Source organism: Phaethon lepturus, unplaced genomic scaffold (assembly GCF_000687285.1).
Source record: "Phaethon lepturus isolate BGI_N335 unplaced genomic scaffold, ASM68728v1 scaffold3161, whole genome shotgun sequence".
Taxonomy (NCBI): Eukaryota; Metazoa; Chordata; class Aves; order Phaethontiformes; family Phaethontidae; genus Phaethon; species Phaethon lepturus.
Window position 1 is genome coordinate 9197 of NW_010515390.1, and position 12120 is coordinate 21316.

The 12120-nt window shown below is 39.4% G+C and overlaps 1 protein-coding gene across 1 annotated transcript in view; it reads left to right on the forward strand.

Moving 5' to 3' along the window:
• Positions 1-2092: 2092 nt before the first annotated feature.
• Positions 2093-12120, forward strand: part of CPED1 (cadherin-like and PC-esterase domain containing 1) — a gene marked incomplete at its 5' end in the record, with an annotated part of 113725 nt that continues 103697 nt past the window's right edge. The window contains 2 exons of the mRNA XM_010295753.1: positions 2093-2199; positions 4070-4145. Coding sequence (XP_010294055.1) covers positions 2093-2199; positions 4070-4145 — 183 coding nt within the window. The remainder of the gene's footprint in view (positions 2200-4069; positions 4146-12120) is intronic.

Consider the following 12120-nt stretch of genomic DNA (forward strand, 5'->3'; position numbering starts at 1 on the left):
TGTTTCAGTTCTGATTGTTCTGTTCTGAAATAACTGGCTAGATGTCTAATTACTCCAAATAGAAAACACAAATAATGGCAGGCATTCAACCCCTCCTGAAAAATTGTTCCTAGCAGTTAACTGTTCTAATTCCTGGGCACTGGCTCAGAAACACGCTAGGTCTGAGGGCCCTTTTTCCTTTTCTTCTCTTCAGTACATTCATATCGATCACTCTGCTGTGTCCTAAAGGCAAATGATACACAGTGCAGCGTATTCTTTGGAGTCAGGGATCAAATTCATCCCTGGCCAGGACATGTAACAATAAACAAGGGAAGGAAATGAACTGCTTCTGAGAAATGGAGTTCCCTCCAGCTCCCTTTCAATTTGCACACAGCTAGGCATTGTGCTTAATATGTAATTATAATGATTTATTCAAAGGTGTTTACTAGTCAAAGGCATAACATCTTGCTTATCTGATAATTACATAGCTGGTGAGGTCATCGAATAGGCTGTTAACACAGTCAATCTTTTGCACTAAAATGAAGTATTTGCTCATACGTTTCTTTAATGTTTCATTTATTTGCTATCTGTGCCATTTTTATCTACCTGCAGTTTCTTGTTTGTTTCTTTCACAAAGGAGCACATACTGAATCTGTCTTGCCTACATTTCACATGCCTTAATTATTTTTATACCCTAATACTGGTTCTGGTAATGTGAAATTGAAGAATTCTTTACAGTAATGGGTGCAGTGTAATTGAAAATTCATCTCTTCAGCTTTGTCACATTGCTTATAAACATAAAAAGGTATATAGTTACTTTCATAGTCCTTGAACCATTCTGCACGATCAGTTCATTACTGTACTTAATGTACATTGAGTGTGAAATCTTCACCCGGCTCGGCACCTGGGATTGGGATTGGGAAAAACTACATTTGGAGAGGGAAATCAGCCAAAGTAAATATCTCTGTGGGCCATCAGTGGGGCCAAATTTAGGGGTTAATCTAATAAAATGTGGAAGCTATCACAGATGAATAGCACAAAATGGAATAAAATGCATGTAATCTTCCCAACCTTTGGAAAAAGAACCAACCAAGCAGTTGCTGAAATAGCTGTCCTGCAGAGAGCTTTGACCTGATGCTATACTCTACCTGGGATGCTGTACAGCTTCTCTGGCTGCCTCTTCTGTTTGGAAGTTCTTTATTTCCAATTGCCATCCTGTCACTGAAATGGTTTACCCTTTATTGAATATATTCATGGTGTCCTCAACAGATGTAGTAATTCTGTTAATATTTTGAGAGATGCCACTGTCTGCAGATGATGAAGGCTGAAAACAGAAGAGGTTTTATACCCTTGAGGGAGCTGACCAAGCTCGTTTAAAGCTCCATTGGCATTTCTACACATTTTCACATGCTGCTTAATGGGCAAACGTCAAGACCTATTTGTATCTTCTAATCCATAATGGTGTTTTTATTGGTGCAATTTAGTTTTGCTTCTTCTTCAAGCAGCCTCCTCTGATGCTGGTGTTGCTTTTTCCTGATAATAGAACCCCATGGTCTCACAAGTGAGCTTCGCCCCAGAAAGGATGCATCAGGGCTAGCTCAGAAGCTAGCTATTTGCTCAGTGTCTAATATTTTGGAAGCTGCTACACCAAAATTCAGACTAGAAATTCATGCTGTTTGCAATAGCATGACCAGTGTTACTTCTATAAAATTTACTTCCCAGTAACGAAAGACCTCAGAAGATCACACTGCGTATAGTGGATATCTGTTACAAGTGTGCATGTTAGGGAGTTCAGAAAAAAGAACAAATTAAAGCAGCACCATGTTATTGAACTTTTTCATTTCTGAGTGCTAAACAGGTCAAATGCCAGGGGACTGGACATCAGTAGGCAGGTACAACAGGAGGTGCCAACTGTGAAATACCTAAATGTAGTTCCAAAGCTTGGAGTGTGGTAATGAATATCTCTTTTTTCCCTCCTGCCACCTGTAGCTGTTCATGTACTTAGCACTCCAACAGTTTGTTATTCCTCAGGATTTGGCTCTAAGTATTTTTTGTTTAAATAGGAATTACATGATATTTTCTTTCTCAATATGCTTCTTTTCTTTCCTGATAGGTGATATAAGCCCTTGGGATCTTTTGATCTGCTTATCTTCCAGAAAAAATGATGGTACTGGCTGCATTCAAATAGAAGACTTGCATCATCTAGAGTTATTCCAGAAGGTATGAGATTATTATGTTATCCTTTGAGGGAATGAGAGGACAGGGCTAGCCCAAATTTTCATCACTCACTTGTAAAAAGAAAAGTATCTAATGCTTATTTTATACTGCAGCAGCATGGTTTAACGCAATAAAAAAGTTTTTTCACGTTTTCTATCTACTGAGAAATCTTGTCAGATACCAACATTTTGTTCTTCCTTATATCACACACAGTGATCAAAAGCAATTTCCCATTTGGACATAGTATGTTATTTTGGATGTAAGTATTTCAGTGTAAATACTGAAAATTATTACAACTGAGTGTCAAGTTTTCCTTTTCTCTTCTTTAGCTTGCACTTTTTCATTCTTGGCCACCCTCAACCAGCATGTCAGGCAGCAAAAGCATGTGCAGAAGGCAAGGGAAATTTAAGCAATTTACCCTGTTGGAAAAGAGAATTTAGAAATGGGGAGAAACAACTAGCAAATGCATGCAATATTTCAGAATAATAGCATAGGCAGAAGATAAAGCTGGACTAATTTAGGCTACACATCTTATATCACTATGGAGTTTCATCTAATGTAATTGTTCCTTTGCAAACATAATTTAGGCACCTCTCCAAAGAGTGACAGTGCTCCTACAATTGATAATGTGTGAGCTGGACCAGTGTCCTCCTCCAGGGCCTTCATGGGAGTTCCTTGTTCTGGCACTGCAATCTGCTTACTCACAGTTCAAAGCATCAGTGGTGCCAATATTTCTTGGTATCTTCAGGACCGCTTTTTTTTCACTTGAGTGTGTTGTGGGCACAGTTTAAGTTACTTAGATATGCAAATGTCTAAACAAACACCTGACCCGTGTGTAAAAATACTTAAGTGACTTAAACTGAGGTCTGTCTTTGAAAAAAATGCGACCAAACTATAGATACAGTTTAGCTTGTATTTCAAGTAAAATGACACAGATAATAATGGTAAGACCCAAAAATATAGACTCTGACTTGAGGGACTGGGAGAAATAGAGCTGCTTTTAAAAGGTATTTAGTTCAGGTATGAAGTTCATGAGGATACAAAAAACCACTGCGTGTCCACAGAAGTCAGAGCTAGGAGCGTGTACGCCAGGGTTCCCTGGGACAGGATGCCTTATCTAAGTGTATCCAAAGCGAAATTTTTATAGCAGTTCCTGTTTGCTAGAAATATACATGCTTTGGATTCAGGTCTCAGATCATAAAACAACCCAGGCTTCTGCAAACTGCTTTTTGCTCGTGCTACCTGTATTATCATATCTGAGCCTCTAATACTGTGCAATACAATAATCCTTACAAGGACTCTGCAATGTCCAGAAGTTTCACACATGAATAACTGAGACACAAGGTGATCAAAGGAATTGTCCAAGTTCTCTCAGGAAGTCTGCAGCACAGCGGGGACTTGAACCAGATGGCCCATATCTCTGGATAACTTTAAATATTGCACGAACGTTACTTGCTGCTGGCATGTCCACAGTCTCATAGAATCGCGGTGCGACACAGTTCTTTGTTGCAGAGCCTGGATGTGGTTTAGCTGTGTTAGCTTACCACTGTTCCCAAGTACGGCAGTTCGAGAGGCGTCGGCTGTTTCCATGCAGGGAGAGACAGTGATTGATAACTGGCAGAAAAGAGAGAAGCTGCAGAAACTGAAAAGAGGGCAGGGAAGGGGTGAAAACTCATAAGCCAGGAGGAAAGCCCACACTTTAACTTCATTATCCCACATTGCAGGGATGGCAAAGCTGTAATTCCCTTTTGACACTGACAGGAGTTTTGCACATGAGGTGTCTCTGATAAATTAAACGCAAACCCATTGGAGGCTCCAGGAAAAAGAGCACGTTTCTGAATGAAACCATTAAAGCTTCTCTTTTTATGTACAGGTAAACCTACTTCCAGAAATCCAGCATTTCCTCTGCAGAAAAGAGGGATTATGCCAGATAACAAAAACCTTTTCAGGTAACCTAATTTCTTCAGATCTGCATATGTGATTATGGTCTTTTAATAGCTGTCACAGGAAGTGTCTGAAATGAGACTGTCAGACTTACAATTCCTTTTTAGTTTTGGTCATGAATGCATAGGGGGAAAAATGAAACAAGACTGATAATCCATTTACACACCACTTAAATACAGATTACAGTTATGCAGTATCTTTTCAGGTAAAGATCTTGTGTTGTTTAGCTATTGCACACTGCAGAAGTAATTTGGCTATAAGTGTCTTATTTTTGGACTGTTTCGTGTTAATATAGTGTATTGGTGTTTACACTTCAAAGCCCTGGGCTCGGTGTAATATGTTTGTTCAGCTTTACAAAAATGTTGTGGCACGGAGAAGGAGTAGGAGTTGGAGTTTGGTTCCCATCCAGACATAGTTTACTGATAAAAAGCCTTTGTGCATTAAGATCATCAACCAGAAAAGTTTAAAGGTTATGGGCAAGTTGCCAGAGAATTCTAATTTACTGTGAGTGAAATTCAGCTTTGAATAGAAACTGGAAAAAACTGTTGTGCTCCATATTAGGTCTATTTAAATTACAGAGGGACATGTTATGATCTCAGTTACACTACTAAATATCCAGCATCGATGCTATTTTGGTTTTATGATCTATCTTCACTACATAAACTTTGCTTATAAGAAATTTTGTTTTTTGTTTTTTTTTTAATCCAGTAACAAGCAACCCCACATTTATTCCATTAGTATTTAGCCTTGTTTGCAGACAAATAGACAAGATTGATACCTGATTTTTTCCCTTCCCTTCCCTTCCCTTCCCTTCTTTTTTGCCTTTTATATATATGCTATATTTTGCACATAAGGAAAGAATTCATTACATCTTATTTAACCATTTAGAAGTTAGGTATCTTCTGCAGCATTATTCTAGTCTTTCCCTTAAGAGAGTATAGAGAGAGGGACATGTACAAACACTACTTCGTTTTATCCTAAACTATGTTTTTAAAATAGGTGTGTTCAATTACCCTCTGCAGGTACTCACTACCCAATTACCTCTCACCATTGACTGTAAATGAAGCCTAGACAAGTAGCTTAGATTAAGTGCCTGACATTTGGATCCTTGACTAAAGTTGAGGTTGGATGGTTGCTAACCTAGAGCATACCATATTTCCCCTTTTAATTTTTGTACTGTTTCATTTAAAGATTGATCAATATTTAAAACCTATGTGAAGTGTGTCCCTTAAAGAATTGTATGTTGAGGGTCAGTTTAAATTGGACATTTCCATTTTCCTGGTGCAGTACATTGTCAAAACTGATCATAAGGAACATACAGTATAATGAATATCTATCGTGGTCCCATGAGTCCTTTATCATGAAGCCATATTACACCAGCTAAGTGATATATTCTGTTTTGGCTGAGTTTTAAGTATGTCTTCAGCAATGCCTAGTACCTTGGTTCACTTGCACTGTAAAGTGAATTAGAAAGTATTCTGATATAGTACCAGTTTCAGAAAAAAAAAGAGCAGATTTCTAAAAATTTCAAGGACTTCAGGAATTGGTAGGTCCTACTCATGTTGTATCAGATTGCCTTTAGAAAACATTGGCTTGCCCTGCTACTTGGAGAAGGGCCAGTTGCAGTGGTTTTATTATTTTGCTACAGCAAAACCACAAACACAAGAGGCACTCACCACACACAGAGCTTTCCCCTTGAAAATACGCACATTTTCACAGGTGTCCATAAACTGTGGTACAAGCCACTTTGTTTATGTGGTCTGTTAAGCTGTTCAGTGTTTTCTCCTCTTTAGGGAAGGGCCATTTCTTAACATCTTATTCCATACTTATATTATTAGTGCTTTCCTGGCAAAGAGAAAAGCCCTTCTGACTGATGCCGAAATCCTACTGAAATCAAGGTAGTATGTGCGCTTGGCAACAGGGTCTGAGTCCTACCTGCCCAGAAACTGAGGATTATTCTAGCAGTCTGCTGAAGGACTGTCAGGTAGAAAAAGGCCCACACATCACGTTTCAGTTACCAGTAAAAAAGATTTTGAACCTAAATTACCTGCAGTGTTTTAAAGTAAAAAAAAAAAAAAAATCCCTCTTAAAGCTAGATGTCTCCACATCGGCATGTGGCCTAGGGGAGAGCTACCTGTTTCAACACAAGGGTCTCACACCACTTGAGACACCGTGGAGACACCAGGATGTCCAGTAGGATGGGCAGATTTTGCACAGAACCTGTCTTTTTGGTCTAGCAGCTGGAGACTCAGATGGATATCCTATGGTGTCCTAGATGACAATAGATGTCTATGTGTGGATACCTGAATTTAACATTTGGTATCTAAGTTCCCAGAATTAACAGAAGTAGAGTTTAGAGTAAGCAAGCCCAAAAGAGCATTTATTTTCAGCATAAATTAAGGTTAGCTGAATGGCTTCATAGTGACTGTACAGACTACACTGATGTTCGCTGACAGGAATGGGAACACAGCGAGTCATCTTTGTATAGACCAGACCTCAAAGCGTCTCAATCCAGAGATAAATCCCATTCAGTATCACTGGATATGTGACTTCTAATTTACTATGAGTGAAATTCACCCATAGAAGGTGAAATCAGAATCAGAAGGGTAAATCATCTGATTTCAGGTTAAGAGGTCAAAAAGGCATAAGTTAGAGCAAACTTCTAGAGCCAAAATTTCAGAGACTCTCCTCCCCTTCCACTCATCTGATAAAGCCAGCTCTTTCCACTTCTTGCTTTTGCTTGCATCCTCCAACAGACCTTTCCTTCCAGCAACAGCAAAGCTGCCAGTTATTAGGATTTGTTTGATCCTCAATTTTAAAATTATTTGTGGAAAGAATGGTTTTAATCAGTATTTCCTCCACAGAAGTATTTATTTCCTTTCAAATCAGTCATGTACTTTCACTCTTGTGTGTTTGAGTCAACGGGGCTTCTCTTCAATTCCTGTTGAAGAGGATCAGTTGGTTTGTTATTACTGTGTTTGTCATTTAGTCAGCCCTCCAAGGAGCCAAGCAATTTCCTGTAAAAGTGAAAACACAAAGTTGCTGCTCTAAGAATTATGTGATCTAATTAAAGACACAAGAAGTTGTAGAAAGAAATATCAGGCAGCAAGGCTGAAAAGATAGGATTGCTGGATTTACTGTGGGTATGACAGTGTTGATATTGATAAGCAGTGAGTACAAGGGTAAAGGTTATTTTTTTAAAAAGTGTTGCTCTATTTGTTGTGCAACTCTTAAGCTGCTAGGTTTTGTATTTAAGAGAGCATGCCCCTTCACATACCCTGTTGTATCAGTATAGGAAAGAAAATGAGTTGTTGAAAATATTGGGTCAGTGCTGGTTTCTTTCCTTTGTCTCTTTAATGGAAAATCTTTTTGTCACTCTGAAAATTCAGATTAGTTCTAGCTATATGGGGGAAAAATTATGCACATAGCAGTGACGACTGCTTTTTAGGAGACAGGAGAGAAGCTGGGGAGGAAAAAAAAAAATTAAGGAAAATCAAACTGGAAGAAGAGTTTAGAGGAGCAAAAAGGTAAAAAATATGTGACGTGTGTGGATAAATTGGATTGAGTAAGAGAAGGAGTTGCTGGAAGATGGGCACACGTGGCAGTGGGTTTGTGATGGGCTGAGAACTGGGCTTGGCCCCCTCCTGGAACTACTCTCAGCGGAGAGGTGGAGAGGACTAAGGTCCACAAAGTGAGCAGAATTGCCTGGCCTCAGTTTAGGGCACAGGAAAGGCATCCTGATGTATGTACAACAAATACACTCTTTGACAGGTTTTCCCTGGGAAAGTAGTAGAAGTACTCATAGCATTGCCTCCCTGATTTTCCTGTTCCCTAAGCAATCCAGACTAGTCTGTCTTTCCACATAAGCATTTGTCTTGCTTCATCATTTCCAGGGCCCACCCTGTGCCATGCATAGCTGTTTTCTCTACACATCCAGATCACCAATTCTTTTTAAAGTCATACTTTTCCTGTACGTCTGCCCTCTGCATTTCTTTTTATTAGTGTCACTAGTGCAGAGGCTTTATGAGTGTCTACCAGCCATGTGTGCTCACTTGGTCACCTGCAGGGCTGTCCAACAGCGTTAATCACACAGAAGGTCTTGGGATAGGCACGACTCTAATGAAATTGGGAGAGAGAGAGAGAGAGCAAAGATGGTCCAGCTGTGTGACTGTGCTTTTACTATGTGATATGTTCACTGTCTGGTGCTAGACCCGCACCAGCTTTCCTCTCCCCCTGCCTAGCAAATCTTCCCTGCCTGTCCCCAGCATCCCTGGGTTACTCTGGAGTCAGCGGGAAGGGTGATGAAGTTGAGGGGAGGAAGCAAGGCCCAATGGGGCCACCTATGTGAGAGAGAAATTATAGATTAAATTTATTTTCTGTTGTAATAATTCAACATGTCTGCAACAGGAACATGCTTTTTTTTCTTTATGGGAGATGCATTTCTTTTGCCAGCTGGCTCTTATAAATATCAGCTCACCAGTTGTGATCAGATTTGTGCCTATTACCTTTCTCCTGCTGAAGTTGCTAAGAGTCTCAAGAATGGCCAATAAAATCAGCATCTGATTCTTTTGAGTTAATTTGATTATAAACTGTGTGGGGCAGGATTTTCTTTGTTTTACAACAGGGTCAGATCTCAGCTAGGACAAAACCATACTTCTGTAATAACAACAAATGTGAGGAGACTGAAAAGAAGTAAAGCAGCCAAATGAATTTAATAACTTGGCCTATACTATTCTGTATTTTACCCTGTTACTAGTACAGAATTGTAGCTGTGGCTCTAATCATGTACCAGTCAGCCAGCATTTTCACTGAGTTGCTTTTTCCAGAGTTTTATAGCTTATCTGTAATTTTAAGTTCTAGTATGAAGGGTGCACACAGAAGCAGCAGCCCTTCTGGAAAATATTGAAAAAAAAACCCTCTTATCGTTTAACTGTGAGGAATGAAGAAGCAAACACTGTATTTAATAAATACTGTTTTCCATGCACCTGCCAAAACAGAGAAGCAAAAAATATGGTAAATGATTAATCTAAACCAAAACTGTATTTTTTATTTAAAAGGGGAAAATAACCAACACATACAGTTAAATTTATGCCCTATCATAATTTTGTCTTTTTAATTCTGAAACTTCACAGGTGTTTTTAAACATGAATTTCAGTGCATTCCAACCCACAACTTAAATTCCTTTCCCTCTAGATCTGCTTTACTAAAACTTTTTTTATACTAAACATATTTTAGGTCATTTACATTTCCAGAAATGACTAGTAGTTTGAAATTTCTCCATTCTAAATATTCAGGGTGGGTTGCTTTGAGATTAACAGTATAAGAGAGGGAGGGTTCACTGCATTTTTTGAATGTGAAAACATTTTAAGGACAGCTAGATCAGTAGTCAGTGGTGAGTGGGATATTGAACCTGCAGCAATGTGCACATTGCAAATGAAGCTTGCAACACATGTCAAAACTATCATAGGAGTGTTAAGTATCAAGCAAGAAATAATATTCCTGTGAAATCAATGGAAATTTTGCCAGGACTTCACTGGGGGCCAGGATTGCCCCTAGTCTTCCTAGCTTCCTTCAAATACTCAGCATCTGTTTTGAGTTTCACAGCTACCCTTTTCTAAATGTGCAGGTTATAAAACTGAGTGTTAAAGGTTCCCTCTCTTTCTTTAGCAACCTCAAGGCATAATGTGTAAACCGTAGGAGAGTACTAATCTTTGTTTTCATCCGATAGGTCAAATGGATAACAGGAGGCAATTAAATGGAATAGGTCTGCTTTCTGTGACAAGCCTGCAATGACCGCAGGCATGCAGAGGCAATAGTTTAACTGAAATCATCCATCCTCCAAAATCAACACTGAAAAATGAAAAAAATGCACTTTTAATGCTCATTACTTTCATGGTTATACAGCTTAGAGCAGGTTGCTATACATGACTGAGCAAAAGGTACTGGACAGTAGACTTTATTTTGATCAAAATCCCCTAGTTCCTGGAGGTGCTTGGAAGTCTTAGACTCTATGAAGCTTTTTAAGCATCTCCTGATGTGAAACAATCTTTGTAGCTGTTTAACACACCTTTCCAACCTACAAAGGCTGGAAAATTTCCCAGCTATAAACACTAGAAGAGGACCGGGTTGTAGCAATGCCCTATCTGTACCAGGAATAAGCTCTTCATGCTCCGGCATCCAGCACCAGTCAGACAGATGGACGACCACACCACGGGATACAGTATGAAGTTCCAACTCACTGAGAAGCCCTGTCGGAGAGCAAGCCTGCAAGGCTGGCAGAGAGGACCTGTTATCAGTCCTTCCTGAATATTGTGCTGCAGAAACAGCCGAGAAATTACATGAGGTGACTATCATTCTGGTTTTTTTTCTGTGTGAGAGCCTTGAGGCTCCTGCTAGCGACAGACTACCACTATGAAAATCTAGGAAGAAGTTCAGAAGGCTTCTATGCAGATGGAAAGTCTCCTTTATGGAGACTACTTTCAGGACTAATGTACTTTCATATTCTAAAGTGGTTTTCCTGCTTAAAAGAAAAGCAGTTGAATGAAGACTCTGCAAGAACAAATGTGCTGAGATTAAAATGTCCTTTATGAAAGGAATGAACAATGTGCTGGGCTCAGGAAAAAAACACATCACCTTAATAGTCGTGTGCTTCATTAAACAACCAGGAGCTCCCAAGGTGACTCAACTGCTCTTGAAATGTTTCTAACAGATCTGACAGTTGATGGGCACTTTAGAAACAAAATGACCTCTTTCTCGCAGACAACAGTCTTAATCGTTCCTTGCTCCGTGTTTGAAGTGTGTAAAATACAGACTATTAGATCTTGAACAAAGTAAAAAAATTAACAAAACACTATCGTAACCCTCCTTGTAATATCAAAGGACAGTATAAAAGGAAAGGTAGAGAAGAGGACACATTCTCATTCATGTTCTGTTTCCTTTTCTTTCAACTGCATGTTACTCACCTAGTTCAACCAGTAGGGTCTTCTGCTGAATTCATTACCTTAGCAGATGACCAGATGTTCATGTTATCCTAAGCGTTCCATTTACCACCAGTCCACATTGGCCCCAGCCGAGTCAACACTGACTGACCTGGCTCTGCTCCAGGAAGTCTTAATTTATCCAAATCTACTTCTAGCTATCAGTAAACCTTTTGCTCAGCCACACGTTGTAACTCTTAAATCAGCTATTCTTTATTGCGTATGGGTTGAATCTCATGTTACACTTAAGAACTCTGAGCCAAAGAGAAGTAAATAACTTGGGAGCTGGAGATGGGGGGAGAGGGAGCAAGAAGTCATAGTTGTGTAAAATACTTGAAAGGCCTCATTAGACGTCAGTGTAGCTGCTGCATTAGATATCAATTGTCACTGTCAACTGATCTGTTTGACTCTGTGGTACTTTGAAAGATTGCAGTTGACAGAGCAGTATCTACCACCAGTTCATGTGACAAAGATGTGCTTAATTTTTTTGATCTAGAGGTGTTGACTTGCTTTGGTGGATCTTATACCTCCCTTTCACATGTGCCCCCCAGCTGTTCCTATGTTTCAGATCTATGTTTTACCCATTGCAGCGGTTAGAGGGATAATGTGTGAATTCAGCTGAGAACTTGTAGTGGCTTCCTTACTCATCAAAATGGCATCATGGAGAACACCCTAGGCAGGGGTAAAATGGTGCTCTTTGTCGGTGTTTTCAATGGTGCCATTTCACTGATGTCAGCATAAGAAACCTTCTTCAAGTCATAATTTTGAGGAAGTGAAGCTTTTTTTTTTAAGTGAAAGCAGGTATCTGGCCTTAGCTCCTTTGCTTTACACTGGATCATCACAAATTGCAGCAGCAGAAGGTACTTGTGGCAAAGCCTGCAGCTGCTCCTCAGAAAATACAGCAATTTGTGTAGTCTTTCAATTACTGCATAGCCACTTCAAAAGGAAAAAGGTTCGTTTCTAGTTTACAACATTTTTCCCTTTTGATATTTAGAGTCTGCTA